Here is a 20204-nt window from a genome sequence, read left to right on the forward strand (position 1 = left end):
ATATATTTATCTAAACCAAGCAACTCCATCTAAATCCAACATACACTAACACCCATTAAATAATTTTTTTGATCATTGTTCATAAACTCGGTCCTTGAGTTGAACATCTTATATTATAGCATCGATAGATAATATAGTTTTGCAAATTTGTTTATGAACAATGACTTATAAGATTATGGACCATTAAAAATATATAATATAGTTTTGCAAATTTGTTTTACATACAATGACTGAAAGAAAATCACAAGAATAAATCAGATTGCCCAAGGCTCATTCATCGTTGTATATTTGTATGCTTTTTTTTTTTTTTTTTTCTCCAATAGTGAACTTTATTCAAACCATTTGATACAAGGCCAAGGAAAGCCCAACATACATGAACTGTTAACGAAGCAAACTAAAGGCCTAGAAGAAACCAACAGCGCACCACTTATAGAAGATATTTTTGATCGTAAAAGACCACTCAAAGACACGTGACAAGACACGTGGAAGATGAGCAAAACAAGATTTCCATCATCATCCTTCTGTTGAAGGATGAGTCTTCGATTAAACCTGCAATAAGACAAGAAGAATTAGTCAGAGAAGAAGAAACAAAGCAAGACAAAGAAGGCGTCAAAGAGAAGAAGAAGCTTCGTGTGGAGGAGTCAACGAGAATATACAAGTCAACAAGAAAGATGGTGTTGGTGTGATGGGCAGAAAAGCCAAACGAATTAAGTATGTTTTTTGTTTGTAAACAAAGTTAGTAGCTAAGGATAGTATTAATTAAAATATCTAGTGGAGTGTAGTTGTTAAAGGTGGCTTGGAGAAGTGAACCTAGTTCCTAGAAATATGGTCTAGTGGAAGAGTTTTGTCTAAAGTAGCAAGTGAGATAAACCACTATATGTATGTGGGTTGTGGGGTTGTGTGTTGAGTATCTAAGCGATCCGAAAACAAGATGTAGTATTCAAGTTTATTCTCTCTAAGTTACTAATCTGTTTTTGGTGTTTATCAAACAGACGCAAAACAGAGAGTGAAACATATAACTAGAGAGAAGAGTTGAACTAACCTTAAGTGGTGAGAGTGAGGTTAGTGAGAATACCAACACCTTCGCTATCGGAGACATCGATTTTTCGGTGAATGAACCATCGCCGAGATTACATCGTCGGTAGAATCGTCTGTTTTTCACCAGCAATAGCAAAACAGTAACATGGAGATATTTCATAACGTTTAAACTCAACCAAATTGCTATAATTATCAAGAGATTTGAGATCCAACAATATGAGAATAAAATCCGATCAATCCAGAAACTGTTGATTAAAACCAACCGAAGCTCTAAAAGCAAGTAACAGCTAAAGACAATCCAAATATGCTGAGGAAAGTGTTTCACATCTTCATATCTTTGCAAAGCGCAGAGATCTTTTCCGTGAACCGCAAACTTAAAGGATGCACTGGAAAAGAGACTTTTGAGCGAAAATCGCCACAAACGCCGTAACCACCAGCACCGATCCGACGAAGAAAAAACTAAAACAAACAACGGCAACAAAGACACCGTGGTAGAAACCGAGAAAAGAAAGAACCGAACAACGCCAGAGGAAAACTAAAGCTAGCCATCGTCGCGAGAACCGATCGATGCTAGACAAGAAGCCATCCAACCACCGCTATATGAGCTGATAGCTGACGGACAGATGCCGAAATACAAACCGGACGGCTAAAAGGAAGAATAAGCTACTCTCTCTCTAAAAGATTTGAGAGAGAGAAGAGAGAGAAGAGAGAGAAGAGAGAGTATTGTGTTATATTTGTATGCTTAAACAAAGTTTATATAGTTTGTTAGGCGAACACAGTTCACTAGGACGGTCCTACTAGGACCCAACTAATTACGACAGACAAGTGGATCCGGTTGGATAGTTTCGGGGCTACGACAATGTTTTAATGGTTTACTTCAAATTAAAAAACTCAAAATTCAAAAGCCGTTTGCTTTTTTTGAAATCTACATGACGGATAAGAAGGAGATCATCGATATCTACAGTTCAGATGAGGAAGACGAAGAAGAAGAAGATGATGATATCGATGGCGAGAGTAGCGACGAAGACGATTATGAAGAAGATGATGATGATGATGATGATGATGATGATGATGAAGAAGATCGGAGTTTGAGGTATTTGCGTATTTTTGGCGGTGATCTATTTCTCGATTTGATTCTAGTTTTTGATCGATTCTGGATTAATTCGATTTCAGTGGAGATGATAGCGAATTGAGCGAAGATGATTCTACGGATTCGAATTCGGATTCTGATGACGACGATGAAGACGATGATGAGGAAGACGATGATGAAGACTCTCTAGTTGATAAAGTCACTCGTCTATTCAAAGGTTTATCAATTTAGGGTTTTATGAATCTTAATTTGTTCATACTTGCTTCGGTTTGCATCAATTTAGGGTTTATGAATCTTGGTTGATTGATTAGTAACAATCGTTTATATGGGTACATTTTGCTTAATATTTGGGGAAATCATTGAAATTTGAATTGGATCATTCTAAGTCTATGTTAGAAATTGGGAATGTTGTTGCTACATATCTTTCACTAAAATCTCTGTTGGGATTTGGTCTTTGGGAAACAAGATTGACTCAGAAACATTTCTTAGCTCAGAAGCTTTTTTAAGGTAATCAAAGACTTGAGCTACTATTGAGGTGATCTGGTTCACTTTCGTATAGATTTTTAGTAATATGAATTTTAAAGAAGTTTCTATACCTGCCTTATAGAGCTGCATGTTTGTTTGATATGAAGCAGACTTTTATCTGAAATATCATCTTGTTCTCACAGATTTTGGTTTGTTAATGTCTTCCTCTAAAACTCCCCAGGTTCATTTGGTGACTGATCAGCTGAGCAATAAACCCAATTGATTATCACAATGATATCTTATGAAAGGTCCCATCTCATCTGTTTCCTTTACAATCCTTTTTTTCCTCTCCCTGAGATGATGTGCTCTTTCTTACTGAGTGTGCGATGTGTACTTTGTTGGTCGTCTTACAGATTGATGGTCATAAGACTGATTGTATAAGAGTGTTGGTTGATGTTGAGAGAGGTAGAGGCAGAGCTGTCCCAAACTGGCTTGGTGGTGACTTGGGACCTCAAGAGTTGGTGGAGAACCTCCCGTCCCGGTTACTGTCAGAGGAACCAAAAAGACCATGGGAGGAGTGGTAACGATATATTCACTTTCACTTTCATTTCGTTTGCCTTGTTTTGGTGCTGATAATGCTGTGGCCTTTGTCTGCAGTGAGGAATCTCGGGATAAGGAGAAAGAAAGGGAATGATTGAGGTAAAGCATCACAGACGCTAGGACCGAGGAGGCAGGGAGAGCAGACGGGATCGTGCTACAATGAATCATGTCAGAGACTGTGATAGGAGCTGTATGATACAAACCAACGAAGTAAAATGGTTCTTGTAGTTGTTGTACCAAAACAATTTCCAAGTTTGTCATCTTCTCTTTGATTATTTCTTTTGCTATCTATACTCTTAGGTAATTTACACACTTTTTACAATTACAAATCATTCAAAAATAACGTATGAAAAGTTCCAAGTTTTGTATTTGTTCCTAAAGAAATAGCTTAAACAAAGCAAAAAAAATGTGCAGACGATGCATTTTATAACTCCAAAAGAGACGCGTTGAGTTTCAAATCAGCTTAAACATGTTCTCAAAATCCATACGATCCCAAACAGCAAACTATCATCAAAGAAATTCACACATCACATGAGCATACAGCACATCACTAATCCACTTTTGTCTTTAACAATACACCATTACAGAGACTTCGAAACTTACATAAAACACTTTATTCAAGTACCCGGTGGTAACAAGAACGATTCGGACGTTGCAGCGGTTTGAAATTGGGATGTTGAAGCACTTGAATCCCAATTTATGTCAAACTGCAGAACTTCATTTTCTTCATCACTGTCGACCATTGGTTGTGCTCCAAGCTGCAACGAACGGATCCGCTCCAACTCTACAGATACTTCTCTCATGGTTGGTCGTTTGGGACCTCTGGGACTCACGCACCTCCTAGCTAGACTTGCCACCGCTGTGACTTGTTCAATGTTGTGATTATCTTTCAGCTTGACATCAATCACCTCGACCAATCTACTCTCTTTAACTGCAAGAGCAAAGTCCCTCGCTAAGCACCTGTTTTGTTGAGTAACCGTCTTCTCACCTGTGATAAGCTCTACCAACACAACACCAAAGCTATAAACGTCGCTCTTGTCCGTGTACAACATCGTTTGGAAATATTCTGGATCCATGTAACCGGCGGTACCTGCTACTTCAGTGATCAAGTGTGTGTTGGCTACATTTACGGACCTTGAAATCCCAAAATCAGACAGTTTGGCTTTACGGTTCTCATCGAGCATGATGTTAGAGCTTTTTATGTCCCGGTGATAGATCTTGATTGAGGCGTCTGAGTGCAGGTACGACAAAGCTCCAGCAATGTCTACTGCGATGGCCAAACGCAGTTCCCAAGGGGAATTATCAGACCCATGATGAAGAAGATTGGACAGGTCTCCGTTGGGGACAAATTCATACACCAAGGTTGGCACTTCTGTCTCGAGGCAACATCCTAAGACTTTGACGATGTTTCTGTGGTTGATCTGCGCGAGGATCACAAGCTCGTTGATGAAATGCTCGAGCCTGTGTTCATCCACGGATGTGGACTTCTTCACAGCGACTATCCTACCATCCACAAGCATACCTTTGTAGACAGTACCTTGACCACCTTTTCCCAGCACCCTGTTAACGCTGAAGTTTTCTGTAGCTCTATTGAGATCGTTCGAAGTGAAGACTATTATCTTGTCAATGCTGCCTGCCGTTGAATTCAGCTGTTGTTGCAAGAGTAGACCACCATTGCGTTTGAAGAATCTCTTTTTTCGGTTGATCTGCCTTTGTCTCTTGATGATAACGTATAGCCAGAAGGCCACACCGACACTTATCAACACACCAAAACTCGTGCCAACACCTGAAAATGCACAAAAGAAAACTGAATAAAGACACTCTGATAACAAGACTCTGATAATTAATACAAACAGATGGGAGAGTGTGTGAACAATAACTTCTTACAATGTGACAATAGTATTCTTTGATTCAAAGCCATAATGAAGATGATTAAGAAACAACTTTTAAAGATCTTAACCATTCTTCTTCGACCAATTAACAACAAAGGAACACAAACTTTATCATACAGAGAGATAAGAAACTGATATTTAACATATCATTATGTACCATTATTATATTTCTCATGCAATTTCGATGGTAAAATCTTTCATATAAAAATAATGATAATAACAATAATTCTCATGCATTTTCACCATCCTGCATCATATATATGTATGTTTATATGTGTGTTCCGTCGCTTTGCATTTTATCCCAAAATATGTTGGATATATATGTATCTTATATTTTCCATAGATCTTCAAGTCAATCTGTGTGTTGAATTAGGTTGTTAAACCTTCTTCTCCCTAAAGGATCCTTTAGTTAATTTGCACAGTAAGATCTACCTAGCTATTGTATTATACATTTCTCATCCAAATCTGGCTTGATTTTTGTCTTTTGACCAGATAAGTTCATCAAAAATACAACAAAAAACAGAATCCAAAAATAATTGAAAATTGTCAGTTTTTAATTGTCTTTTCAATCAAAATTTTTCCCAAAACGTTTCTTCTTAAACTATGGCTGAAACAGAGCTTCACTAACTTTTATTCTTAAACTACGGCTGAAACAGAGCTTCACTAAAACTCTTACCTATTTCTAGACAAGAGATTATGAATACATAGATTTAGTCAAATTTATGTACCTATGATAATTGGTAACGCCTTGTTCTTATGGAACACGCAGTGATACCCTCCCGGAGTGTTAACACACATGCTACCTCCTCTACAGTATCTGGGACGTCCATCATTGTTGAGAATTCGACACTCGTCGATATCTGTAAATGAAAAACCAAATAATTGTTGTACTAAGCAAACATTTATGGTAATACAATAAAACCGAACGAGTCAGTTTCTCACCTTTGCATCCACCTAAAAGATACGGGTTACCATTGTAACCACTGGAACATGCACAAGTTGAATACCCAATCTCATACTCATACTCCGTTAGGTTATGGCACTTGCAACGGTGATCTGAGCACCCGATAGATGAGCGATTCACAGTTTGAATTGACCACCGTAGCTGCACCGTTGTATGTTTCATCGCATAAAACCATCTAGGATCACTGATTTTTGAGGAAGGATATCTATCAAACTCATCCGTCAAAAATGCCACTTTGCACCTTCCTATTGTTGTGTTTATACTATCACCTAGTATACTGAGACCAGTCACCTGTCCGATCACATCAGGTGCTTTCTTTCTGCAGCATATGTAACCGTTGCAGCCTTTTTTATCCATTCTAGCTTCTGGCGCACAAGTGGAGACACAACCAACTATTCTTGGCTCAATTTTTCTCAAAGAAGCCTTGATGTTGCAACCAATACCAACAACGTCGTTAGCGCGACCAATGACAAAAGGTGTGCCCGTCAAGTTCAATACATCTCCAACCTCATTGCCATCAAATTTAAGAAAGACATTGGTTGGAGAGCCGCATCCTGTGGAAAAGATGTCCATTTGTATGCGAATCGACCCATATGGAGTTGATGCCCGTTGCCTTGGAAGATTGATTTGCAAAACTGTTTTATTTATGCCCGGCAAGAATGGCAGAAGCTGACCGGAAGCAGGATTCCTATGGCATTGAACTTCGTGCCATTTACTGAGGTAACATGCCTCTCCGATCCCGAACGGATACGGGATTGAAACACTTCCACAGTTTCTTTGGCAATTGTTCTTAGCTAATGCTGAACCAAATATAGCTAACGCTAAATGCACCAACAAGAGAAACACGTTCTTCATCTTAGACAGAAACATGTTTTTCCTCTCAACAGAAACAGAGCAACGAGACACTTAACCGTAAGCCTTAATTCTTCCTATACCTAAGCAGAGAAAAAATTTCTTCAGTATAGAATACCTTTTCACTTCATAAGCCGATATACTGGATCTTGTGTAATTCCTTCTTTTTTTCGTGGTTTTGATGCAGAGCAATGAGCAGAGAAATCAGAAATGTTTGTTCTGGACTTGATTTGCTTTTACCGGGAAACATTTTGTTCTTTTCATTTCATTAAAACAAGTATACGTAGTTTCCTATAACAGAAGGTTGTTTTGTTGTCAATGTCAACTTTTGTTTCAAATAAAACAAATACCCTGGATTTTTGTATAGCCTCCATATATTTTTTTTTTTTTTTTTAATTTCCATTAGAAAAAACGTCCAACAACATACATGGCAAATGCCCAAATAGAGGCCACAGGCCCACACCAGAAAGAAACAAACCATTTCTTGGAATCAACAACCTACAAAAGAGAGAAACGAAAAGAGCAGAGGAACATCACTGAAACAATGAGAACCAAGTTGCTAGAAGGGTTAGAGCAGGAGGAATACAACGCTGTTTTCTCGAGAGAGGGTCGAGTCTCGCCCTGGCGATCATCTTAATTTCCTTGATGAGCGAAGGCGCAGACCTAGGAGAGGCAGAATGAATGCGCTGGTTCCTTTCCCGCCAGATTAAGTACATGGAGGCTTGATGAAGGAGCTTGATTATGAGAGTGATATTCTTGTTTCTCGAAACAGTATCAACCCAAAGGAGACAGCTCATAAACTTGGTTGGAGGAGTCAGGTTAGCCTTTGAAGTAAAGTAGCCCCAAATGCTAGCACTGAATCTGCAGGCAAAAAACAAATGATCCCTGGACTCATCTTGGGAATTACAAAGGATGCAGAACGCCGGGACAGCCAAGCCCCAGTTCCTCAATCTGTCTCTCGTATGCAGCCTATTCCAAGCAACAATCCAAGAAATGAAGGCATGTTTTGGGATGTTGCCACTGAACCACACAGACTTGTTCCAAGGTACCGTGGCTTGAGGAGGATAGAGGGCAAGCCAAGTCTTAGACGCAGAGAAGGTGTTTGAGGGAGCATGATGATCATATTTCCATAGATATGAATCGTCATTCTGGCTCTCAATCATGTTCTCCGGACTTGGGAGGATATTTCTTAGTAAGGTGATGGTCTGGTTCCTGCTTCTAGAAGAAGAAAGCCTCCAGGAGTTACCAGCCACAGCATCCCTAACCACAGCATCAAGAGGCAACCCAATAGTTTGTGGACCAAGAGGACTTGTTAAATCAATAAGAGGCCCATACCCTGTCCAATTATCCTGCCAAAACTTTGCAGTGATACCAGACCCCAATTCGCAGACAAACACTACAAGAAAACAGTCGTTTTACGACTACGACAATAGTCACTACTTAGTCGTAAAACTGGATAATACGACTAGGTTACGACTAATACCCGTAGTCGTAAATATTTAGTCGCTAAAATAAATAGTCGTAAATTTAGTCGCCTTTTAACGACAAACATACGACTAATATATATGAGTCATATATTAGTCACTCATTAGTCGTAACTTTTGATGACTATTTGGCGACTATGTTACGATTAATCAACACTCATATAAGGTCTGTTTAGTGCAGTCGTATACATAGTCGTTAATTTGTAGTGACTAAATGGCGTCTATTTTACGACTATAAATGCGACTATTGTAAGACAGTCATTACTTAGTCGTTAATAAAAGCGACTATATTGCGACTAATATACGACTTTTTTATGACTAATTGGCGACTATTGTTGCGACTAATATAAGAATTTGGCATTTCGGATTTTGTTTTCAAATTGTTTGGATTCCGATTTTGTTTCATTTCCGATTTTGTTTTGAAATTGTTTGGATTCAGATTTTGTTTCATTTCTAAGTTTGATTCCATAACCCAAACAACATTAATCTAAAACCAAATAAAAAAAAAAGAACTCCAAATCAAATAAAAGCCAAAACACATACAAAAGTACATCATTCACTATCAAAGTACACATACACACCATTCACAATCAAAGACACTTATAAAAAACTGAGAGAGTGATAAAGTTTTTGTTCATGATAAAAGAGAGATGAAAAGGAGAAACCTATGGATCATTTTGAGGAAGAGGCGAGAGAGGGTCTGTGGTTTCTTGAGGAGCTGAATGAGTGGCCATGAAGTCCAGGAAGTGCGGATCGGTTTGCCGCAGATACTTCTCTACCAAAGACAAGTGTGCGAGCTTCTCCTTTTGCTCAGCCGCTACTCGGGTTTGCTCAGCTTTACGGGCAGCTTCCTCAAGATCTCTCTTTTCATTATATGATGCCTGCTCTTCTATCTTGCGTTGAGCTTCCTTCAGCTGTTCTTGCAGATCCAGAAAGGATGTAGATGAAGATGAAGACTGTCCATAGCGCTTGCGCTTGCCAAGAGTCTCTTTGAGGCTTCCAATTCCATACGGAATTCCTCTAGAATCTACCTCAGTGGACTGTAAAAAAGTAAGAGAACAGCTGAGATTAGAGAAGGGTTAATTGAACTCCAGATTATATAAATGTAATTTGGAAAATTGAAACTTAACCTGCAGAAAGATGGTGGTGCAGTCCTCTGTTGTGAGCTCCCGGAGACGTGACTCGCCATCTGAAACACTCGAAGCATCTGCCTCTAGCTGAGACAACCTCAGTTCCAAATTCTGCTGGTATGTTGTTGCTATTTTCTCCTCCTTCCGATCAACATACGTACCATCTGGCTTAGTATGGGTCTTGATGAAAACCTCACCAAGACTGACCGCTCTTCCCAGTTGCTCTTCCTTCATTGTAACCAAATAACATGTGTTAACCAGTCATAATGAAAAGATAAATAAATAACAGATATATGAAGTCACTGACCATTTCATCTTTGATTTGTTGAAACGACTTAGGGCCTGAGAAATGAACGTGAGGACCAAGTCCGCCACGGTCAGACTTGCGAACTTTTGAATATGTTTCACTCCTCTTCTTCGCTTCTTCAGTGTCCCAGTAGGTGCACATTGTTTCCCAGAGAGTGTCACCAATCCATGGAGGTCGCTCTCGACTTGTCCTCGCTCCGCTAACCATATCTTTCATCCGGCGCTGACATATATCCTCAAAATAATATTGCACGGTGCCTGTTATCAAGGGATCCCAATGGTGTGTTTTCTACAAAAAAAAAAAGAAAAAAAAAAAAAAAAAAAAAAAAAAAAGCGGCTCAACAATTACCTCAGACGGCAGTCAGCTTCATGCTGCAGGCCACTCTAGACGAACAAAATTTAACTATGCAACAGGTCTGACGAATAAGTCAAGTAAATTAGCCATCATAGAACAAGAAACAACAACTCCATAAACCATAAAATAAAGGCAGAATAAGAAGTAAGCAAGAATCATACCATGAGGTGTTTTCCACGGGTTCGGGACAGAGCACGGTGGTCCACTGTTCCCTACCAGGCACACTAAGCAACGCATTCAATGCCCGCAGCGAGTCCTCCTGCAGCTCCGGCAACTCGTGAGGAATCTCGTCCTGGAAGTTGTTGCCTTGCGAGGAAGTCGTGTGGGGATGAGCCTCACTATGAGCCGGAGAATCCTGAACAATTGGCTGAGGAGTCGCTTGAGGCTGTGGGTTGTTCTCCACTTCTTCTGAGTGAGTCGCATCAACTCCACGTGGTTGAGTTCCGGAGTTCTGGAATAGTTGCTGAGGCGGTGGATAGTCCCGGACTGTCGTTGCCTGAGCTTGTAAATTAGCAGGTGGTACTTGAGGAGACTGCGTCGGAGGCACTTGGACCGCCGGAGTGAAGTTGTACTGACTGGGTAGACTATTAGGTCGTAGACCAGGCGTCGTCCCTACGACTCTCTGAGAAACGTTAGGCACGTTTCTTCTCCTTCTTCCTCGGCCACCCATCTGAGAGATCTGAGAGAACTGGGGAAGAATATGGAAGTAAATCGATCGATTTCAGTGAGAACTGGGGAAGAAGAAGAAGAAGATCGAAGTAAATCGATCGATTGGGGAAGAAATCGATCGAACAGAGAAAGAAAAAATTAGGGTTTTCAGAGGCGAAAACCGATCGATCGATTGGGGAAGAAGAAGAAGAAGAAGATCGAAAGAAGAAGAAGAAGAAGAAGAAGATCGAAAGAAGAAGAAGAAGAAGAAGAAGAAGATCGAAAGAAGAAGAAGATTAGGGTTGTGTCGTCAATTGGCTCATAAGTTAATGGGCTTATTGGGCTTGGACCGAGTAATTGGCTCATTTCATTTATTTTAGTCGCTATTTAGACGTCAATTAGTCGCATAATGTGATATATAGTCGTTTAAAAGACGGTAAAATGTCGCATTTTTATTTAAAACATAATAAACATAAGTAGATAACCTTAACATATAAACATAATTAATATCATACAAAAAAACACAAGTACAAACATATAGAAAATATTTAGTAAGGTTCATCGGATTCTGGTTCTTCCTCATCAGAAGACGATAAATTGCATCGGAATTCATCTTCTGGTTCAGCATCGCAGACATCGTAATCGAGTACTATTGGGTTTGATCTCTCTACCGGATTGTCTAGTACAAGATCTTCAATTGTAGTCATCAAAACAGCATCATCATTTTCTGTTTGCAAAAGAGTCGGATCATTGGTTTCATATTCTCCTGAAATGTTTCCTCTTGGATTCACTTTTAGAACATTGAGCCAAATTTGCTTCGGTTTCTTTGTATATGGATATGGAATATAACAAACTTGATCTGCTTGAGAGGCTGTAGACATAAAAATTTGCATGAGATTTATAGATATATATATATATATATATATATATATATATATATATGATATCAAGAATAAATGGTTGGTATACATAAGTACATACCTAGAATAAATGGCTCGTATTTATTGTATTTTCTCGATGATAGAACGTCTACTACGCCACCATTTCTCCTCCGAGTACCTCGACCGAGTTTAGGGTCATACCAGTTACACTTAAAAAGAGTGATCCTCAAATTGACCATGCCTTCATACTGGAGTTCAATAATATCCGTTAAGGTTCCATAGAAATCTGCCTCATCTGATGCATCCGTGTAATTTTCACCTTTAACACACACACCATAATTACATGTCTTTCGTCCAGCTCCGTGCTTCTGCGTATGAAACAAATAACCTCTTGTAAAGTACATTGGCCAAGTTTTGACCTTGTTCAAAGGTCCATGGACTATCTCTTGAACCCAAGTAGGAAATGGATTAGTCGAGTTCCAATATGTAACCTGCATATAAATATAAACCAACATCAATACAAAAGTTGAAATCCATGCATGTAGAAGTTATTTAATGACGTACATAGTCTTTCACCCATAAATGATATTCTTCAGCTCTTTTCGTGGAGAGTTCTTTTTCGGTCAAATCTGGATATTTTGTAGATAAAAAATCCTCGAACATACTATGCAAAACAGAAACAAATATATTAGAAATTATCATGTATATTACAAATTAAAGAGTGATTTTAGGAGAGATATTAACTTATATACCTCTCAATTGGTTGAAAATAGTCACAATTTCGTAAAACATATGCATGTGCGCATTGATAGTCTTTTTCGGAAAGCCATTCTTCATGCATTTCCCCACTTGGCCTCCCGACGTGAGTAAAAATAGTAGGTACTCCAGGGACATGATATACAGGTACTTCGCCTTCATCAAATCTTGTTAACCTGATCCAAATGAGTTAATTAAAAGTAATTCACATCAAAAATAGTGATCAATGCATTAAATTACCTTGATTTTGTTTGTATATGATCGGCAAAGTAGTGCTCTGAGAAATAAGCAATCTCGTCATTTATATATGATTCAACAATTGATCCTGCCGCATATCTTTTGTTCTTTGCTTTTCCTTTCAACTTTTTGAAAAACCTCTCATAGGATACATCCACCTATATTGGACAGGTCCACCCAATTCAGCTTCGTACGGGAGATGTATAGGCAGGTGCTCCATCACATCAAAAAATGATGGTGGAAATATCTTCTCCAAGTTGCATATGATTAGGACAATATTCTGCTTTAAAATCTGAACGCGACTACTCTGCAAAGTCCTCGAACATAAGTCCCGGAAAAATGCTCCAATCCCTATACATACAATTAAGAGGTTAAGTGTATCATCAAAACATGTTTAAAGATAAGTAGAATAAATACTATATGGAATGTGTGATTATTAGTACCTGATAACGCAATGTGGACGTTCCGGTCTAGGATTTCTGCAAAGATAAATGGAAGTAGTCGCTCCATAAAAACATGGCAATCATGACTCTTCATGCCTGAAAACTTGCCATTCTCCATATCAACACAACTAGCCAAGTCTGACGAATAACCATCTGGAAATTTAACCGCATGTTTCACACATTCCAATAAACTTGTTTTGGCAGCTGCTGTCAATGTGTAAGCTGGAAAAGGAGCTTTACCCCGACTATCAATATGTAACTGTGGCCGAGAACAAAATTGTTCTATATCCAATCTTGACATGATGTTGTCTTTTGATTTACCCTTCACATTCATAAGAGTATTCATAATGTTGTCCAAAAAATTCTTCTCTGTGTGCATCACATCAATATTATGACGAAGATTGAGGTCCCTCCAATACGGCAGCTCCCATAGTATGCTTTCCTTGTGCCAGTTATGTTGCTTCCCATAACCAGGCATCTTCTTTTCGTGACCGTTTCCACCGACGTCCTTGGTACATGGTGGATTTACACCATTCAACTTCTCGTAATAAACTTGTTCACCGGTCAAAGATTGAGGTGGATACTCTTTAGATGCGTCTCTTCCTCTTAGGAAGTCTTTTTTGTTCTTCCTTAATGGATGACCGTGAGGAAGAAATCTTCGGTGACAATCAAACCAACACGTCTTCCTTCCCTTAGGTAGATAAAAAGACTTTGTATCCTCCATACAAATTGGACAAGATAATTTTCCATGGGTGGTCCATCCTGATAACATGCTATATGCAGGAAAGTCGCTTATCGTCCACATCAGCACTGCCTTCAGATTAAAATTTTGATTCAAAGATACATCGTATGCATCGATCCCAGTAGACCACAACTCTTTTAACTCCTCAATAAGCGGTTGGAGGAAGATATCGAGACTAGCTCGCGGATGATTAGGCCCTGAATTCAGAATTGTAAGAAACAAATACTCTGTATTCATGCACATACCAGGGGGTAAATTGTATGGAGTTAGGATCACTGGCCACAACGAATGATTACGAGACATGCCAAATGGATTGAACCCATCTGTGCATAATCCAAGATAAACGTTACGAGGTTCTTCGGTAAACCGGGGATGTTGCTCTTGGAAATATTTCCACTCGGCCGCATCAGAAGGATGATTCATTTCTCCCTCCTTTGATTGATGCTCTGCATGCCATCGCATTGCCGCTGCTGTCTTGTAGCTCTGATACATTCTCTTCAATCGGTCACCAATAGGTAGATACCACATACGACTATATGGTACTTTGGTTCGTCGACGGTCATCCTTAGGCTTCCATCTTTGTGCACCACAAAACCGACATTGATCTTCCTTTTCATTTTCTTTCCAGAAAAGCATACAATTGTTCATACAAACATCAATTGTATGATAAGGAAGACCTAAATTGCGCATCAATTTCTCGGTATGGTAATGCGAACCGGTTGCCTGGTTTCCTTCTGGTAAAAAATCAGTCAACATTTGGCAAACCGAATCCACACATTTTTCACTCATATTATGATCCGCTTTGTTTTGCATGACTCGAGCAGCTAACGATAACTGCGACTGGCCTTCACGACAACCATCGTATAATGGATTTTTTGCACCTTCTAACAAGTCGTAGAATTTCTTCGAATGGTTTAGTACCGGTTCTTCCACATTCTGATAACTAAGATCCTCATAATAGTTATCATCAACCCCCACATTATAACAAAATGCATCATTCACCATATCCACATATGGATCTTCTGCTACATTACCCCCTACTTCATAATTCTCACTTACATACGTCCTATCAATGTAACTTGGTCCTATATCCATATTGAGTTCCTCTCCATGTTTATACCAAACATAATAATCTACCATAAATCCATGACTAAACAGATGACTCATAACTCTTCTACCCGAGACGATATGTTTATTGTTCTTGCAAACACTACAAGGACAGTGAAATTTACCGCGATTACTCTGGACTATAGGCTGGCTATTTGCAAACGTCAAGAATTCCTCCACACCCGCTTCAAATTCTTTTGAAAAATTTCCCGTTGCTTCATCGAACCTCTTGTACATCCACTCTCGATAATTACCGCCGTCATTACCGCCATAATTGTAATTTCCCGCCATTCCTCTAGAATAAATAACTATAAACGTTTTTTTTTCTTATAAACGCTCTGCTTTTTTTTTTCTTTTAAGTGTTGATTATGTTTGTTGTAATGAAGAGAAGAGAGAGTGATTTTTGTTATATAGACAAATTTGGTGACTAAACAGCGACTAAAATACGACTATTACTTTTACTCGCCAAAAACCGGTACACCAACCCCATCTACCTCTTCATGAAAAAAACATGTTTTTTACCGGCATTTTACGACTATTTACCGACTTTTTAACGACTATTATGCGACCCGCCGAATGAGTCGCTAAATAGTCGCCTATTTAGCGACAACAGTCATTAGTCATTCAATATAGTCGCCTATTTAGCGACTACAGTAATTAGTCATTCAATATAGTCGCCAATTTAGCGACTAAAATACGACTATAGTCGGGGTTTTAATTGTAGTCGTATAATAGTCGCTAATTTACGACTATTAGAATGACTACAGTATGTAGTCGTTAATTAGCGACAATACGACGACTATATAATTGTAGTCGTAACATTAGTCGTATAATAGTCGTATATTAGTCGTCTAATTTAGCGACTATACAATTAGTCGCCGATCGTAGTCGGTAATCGCCTGTTTTCTTGTAGTGAAAGAATGGTCTAGCAAGGGGTCTAAGTTTGCAAAGCTGTCTCCAAATCCAACTACTTGAGGAAGCCGGGTTTAAATCCCAGAAGCATCTATTACCAATCAAATTCAGGCGAATCCAGGAAACCCATAAAGAGCCAGCAGCTGAAAACAAAAGCCAAATCAACTTTAAAGCAAGCACTTTATTCCATGCCGTTAATCTCCTAAGACCAAGACCTCCACAAGCCTTAGAAGTGCAGACCACATCCCAAGCAATTTTTGCCCCTCGGGCTGAATTGGGTGCGCCCTTCCATAAAAAAGCGCAGCACATCTGTTCAAGTTTGAGTAGGCAGTGATTTGGAAGAAGGAAGATAGAGGTCCAGAAGTTTATGGTGGAAAAGATGACCGATTTCAGTAACTGTAATCTTCCCGCATAGGAGAGGTGTCTAGCAGTCCAAGAAGTGAATCTGAGATTAACCTTGTCAATTAGGCGCTGATAATCTTGTTTTCTCATCTTTTGAGCCATTAGCGGGACTCCCAAGTAACGAACAGGGAGAGCACCTTGAGTGAGGTTAAATTGGGCTGCCATGGAACGATTTCTCTCAAAATCGCCACCATCAATCAAGAGGGCGATTTTCTGTATATTGACTCCCAGACCAGAACCAGCTTTGAAGTCGTCTAAAATTTGAAGGATGCCAGCGATAGAGGCAGCAGAACCATCAGAAAAGACTAACACGTCGTCAGCGAAGCTCAGATGAGTGACAAGAGGAGAAAAGCACTTAGGATGAGGCTGGAAAAGACCACTAGCAGCGCCTTTGTCTAAGGATCTAGACAGAACATCCATAACAAGAACAAATAGATGAGACGACATAGGATCCCCTTGTCGTATCCCTTTCTTTCCTTGGAAGAAGCCAATCAATTCTCCATTGAAGGCAATGCTATAAGAAGGAGAAGAAATGCAAACCCAAATCCAGTTGATAAAAATCTCAGGAAGCTGCATTGCCTTAAGGATATTGATGAGGAAGGTCCAATTCACGTTGTCATAGGCCTTTGAGATATCTATTTGCAGGCAGCCTCTAGAAACTGCCCCAATTGTGTGAAAGTTCTCAACTAGTTCAAAAGCAAGAAGAACATTTTCACAGAGCAGTCTCCCTTTTATAAAACCTACCTGATTGCCTTGGACTGCATCCGAGATAAACAACTTGAGCCTCTTGGATAACAGACGAGTGATGATTTTGTAGACTGTGTTACAACAAGCGACAGGTCTGAATTTGGATAACTGGTCAGCCCCTGGATCTTTGGGAATTAACGTGATGGCAGTTGCGTTGAATTTTTTTAGTAGATGACCTGTCCTGAAAAAATCCCTAACCGCCGCCACAGTGTTGTCCTTTACCACAGTCCAAGCCTCCCAAAAGAACTCGGCCGAAAATCCATCTGGTCCAGGAGCTTTGTTTTTTGGCATGGAGAAGAGAGTTTGGATGATTTCTTCATCGCTTGGAATGGCTGTGAGTTTGGCAGCAAGATCAGAGTTACACCGAAATGGTTGAAGCTCTTGTAGCCTTTCAACAGAGAAAGGCTGAGATATGTCACTCGCAGAACCCAAAAGATGAGAGTAGTATGCAATGATCATATCCTTAATCTGATTGACATTATCCACCTTTTCATTGTTCTCACCCCGGAGATAAGTGATAATATTTTTTGCTTGATGAGCAAGAACCGCTCTGTGGAAAAAAGTTGTATTGGCGTCTCCTTCTAGCAACCAGCGAATCCTGGATTTCTGCTTGTAGAAAGACTCTAAGGCAGTCGCAAAAAAATCCCATTTTTTCTAGCAACATGCTCCTCTCTGAAAAGAGAATCAGACGGAGAAGAGAGTAATTCCGATTGGATATTCTCTAAGGCCAACAGAGCATCCTTGGTCTTTTGCTGGATATTACCAAAACCAATCCTGTTCAATCTCTTGCAACAAATCTTAGCCGCCTTTAGGTGTTCACCAAGAGAAAACATAGCTGAGCCCACCATAATCTGTTCTTCCCAAACAGCCAAAATAGAAGAGATGAAATCTGGATGTGTGGAAAGGAAGGAGAAGTACCTGAAACATTTTTTTGATCTCGCAGGTTGAGTGTCTAAATTGATGATGCAAGGAGCATGGTCAGATTCGCCAGGAGGATCAAAAACAGCCACTGCATTAGGGAAAGTAGAGAACCACTCACCATTTGCTAAGGCTCTGTCCAGTTTCCTTATTATGGGATTGTCATCCTGATGATTAGACCAAGTGTAATAAACCCCACGACTAGGAATATCATCCAGCTCATTATCCCTTAAGCAATTCTGCAAATCCTCCATTCCATTTAAAGACATAGTAGAATGAATAACCGAGAAGTGCTCAGAAGAATTCGCAATCTGGTTAAAGTCTCCAACCAAAGCCCAAGGAGTAGTATTTAGGGGAGAAGAAGAAGATAACGCAGAGATATCATCCCACAAAAACCTTCTCGCCGCTGGGGTGTTTCTTCCGTAGACAAAAGCGATCACAAAGGATCGAACAACATTAGGCAGCTTTATACTGCAGAGAATCAGCTGATCTGACTTCTTGAAAACCACACCTGAGACCGATGGATGCCAAACAACCAAAATACGTCCCAAATCTGAGAAACTATAATTATTATCCGAACGCCAACCAGGAAGAGTGGAGGCTAAGACTGAAGAAGCGTTGTCTTCAGAGACATGGGTTTCCAAAAAAGAACCAACCAATAAACTATTGGAAGCAACCCAACTTCTGACCATTCTCTGTCGGCCATGGCTATTCAAGCCTCTTATATTCCAACAAAAAACCCTCATAATGAACAAAAGGGGAGGGGTTGAAAGCTGAGCTTTCAGAGATGAGCTGTTCCGCTCGAGGACGCGCCTTGAACGGGAACATAAACTGCAGGAGACTTAGAACTTATATGGTTATGCCATTTCTTCAATAGTTTTTTCCTCTGTTTTTTTGACATGACGCCCCAGCCTGGTGGTATAGGAAAATTGGGATCAATCTCCTTGCCTTTCTCTCTACTTGTGACTTTGTCCTTCCCATGTTTTTTCTTATCCTCAACAAAACCAGAAAGAGTTCCTTCAGGAGGAGTAGTCTTCGATGGAGCAATCACTGCAGAGTTAACCCGTAAGGCCTTCCCTTTAACAAGATGATCCTGAGGAGGTATGATGATCAAGGTAGAGGTCGCTGGACCTTGAGTAGAAGGTGGGGAGCTTCTTGATCTTTTGCTTGATCGAGATCTCCTTCTTTTTGGCTTAATGGTCTCTGAATCCGGAATAACCTGATTGTCCCCAATTGGCAACACAGAATCTGACCGAGAAGGGAGGATGACTGAAGGATGAGCCACATCAGAAGAACCTGCGGGAATGATTTTCTTGAAAGGAGACTTCTTCAAGAGTGGAGAAGGACATCGACTAAGCAAGTGACCATACTTACCACAATTGAGGCAATGAGGAGGTGGACGCGGATATTCCACCTCAATACGAGCTTTGTTCCCTTGAACATCTCTGACTATGACAGTGGTGGGAAGAATCTTATCAAGCTTAATGACAACTTTCACCTTTGTCATACCCATATTGATCGGATCAAGCCTCGACTTCTCAGTGTGAAGAGGCTCACCTATACCACTGGCGATGACACTAATACCGTCAAAAGAATATAATTGAGGAGGGACGTTTTTCAGAATCGCCCACGTCGGAGCAGTCTGCAACTCTTCTAATTCCGAAAGGCCTTCTGGAGACCAAGGGTAAACTGTGCAAGAACAGTTACCAGCTTGCCAGAATCCCACATCAACAACCCAATCACGAGTGGCAACTGAGGGAATGAAGATCAGAGAGGCCGTTTCTGATATCACTCTCACTGTGATATTACCGTATCTACCCCAGATAGGATTCAGGTCATTGAAAATCCTCAGAAGACGTGGGACAGAGACCATGGAATTGCGCAATCAAATGCCCCTTCCACATCTCAGCCGTCTAAAGAAGAACTGAAGCCGGAGCAGTGACAACAGGAGTACCATCCTCGAGAAAGGTTGGTGAGGACATCTGTTTTAGGTTCCTGAGAGAAGCCTTAAACTTCTGAGCCCAAGGAAGAATCACATTCGACTTGTTTGGTCCGTTTTCTTGCTGCAGAACAACAGAAGGAGATGGAGGCAGGATTGCTTCAGACTTGGTCGAGCTTCCTGGAGGTGAGGGTGAAACCACAGTGGAGGAGATCTCAGACACCGTGTGTACCACGATAGGAGATTCGGCCACAATTTTAGGAGAAACAACAGGAGAATCCTTAATCTCACCAAAA

The 20204-nt window shown here is 40.1% G+C and overlaps 3 protein-coding genes and 1 long non-coding RNA gene across 4 annotated transcripts; 1 reads left to right on the plus strand and 3 right to left on the minus strand.

Moving 5' to 3' along the window:
* Positions 1–296: 296 nt before the first annotated feature.
* Positions 297–1783, minus strand: LOC110229634. The gene is made up of 2 exons (XR_002333006.1): positions 1043–1783; positions 297–549 (listed from the first exon to the last, which is right to left on the minus strand). It is a non-coding gene; the product is annotated as an uncharacterized LOC110229634 (long non-coding RNA).
* A 97-nt stretch (positions 1784–1880) lies between these two features.
* Positions 1881–3561, plus strand: LOC110229633 (phosphopantothenoylcysteine decarboxylase subunit VHS3-like). Its single transcript, XM_021030233.1, has 5 exons — positions 1881–2131; positions 2212–2345; positions 2835–2901; positions 3007–3173; positions 3251–3561. Exons 1-3 carry the CDS (start codon positions 1968–1970, stop codon positions 2849–2851), a joined length of 315 nt encoding a protein of 104 aa, XP_020885892.1. The 5' UTR covers positions 1881–1967; the 3' UTR covers positions 2852–2901; positions 3007–3173; positions 3251–3561.
* A 78-nt stretch (positions 3562–3639) lies between these two features.
* Positions 3640–6904, minus strand: LOC9319573 (wall-associated receptor kinase-like 10). Its single transcript, XM_002885580.2, has 3 exons — positions 6028–6904; positions 5814–5945; positions 3640–4979 (listed from the first exon to the last, which is right to left on the minus strand). The coding sequence occupies exons 1-3, from the start codon at positions 6902–6904 to the stop codon at positions 3811–3813; spliced, it is 2178 nt and encodes a 725-aa protein (XP_002885626.2). The 3' UTR covers positions 3640–3810.
* Positions 6905–7290: 386 nt separating this feature from the next.
* Positions 7291–19860, minus strand: LOC110230072. The gene is given in 4 exon segments (XM_021032058.1): positions 7291–8297; positions 15890–17701; positions 17704–18386; positions 18833–19860. Coding segments are annotated over 4 exon segments (4368 nt in total). The 5' UTR covers positions 19843–19860; the 3' UTR covers positions 7291–7434.
* Between the last annotated feature and the right edge of the window lie 344 nt (positions 19861–20204).

Source organism: Arabidopsis lyrata (assembly GCF_000004255.2).
Source record: "Arabidopsis lyrata subsp. lyrata unplaced genomic scaffold ARALYscaffold_3, whole genome shotgun sequence".
Lineage (NCBI taxonomy): Eukaryota > Viridiplantae > Streptophyta > Magnoliopsida > Brassicales > Brassicaceae > Arabidopsis > Arabidopsis lyrata.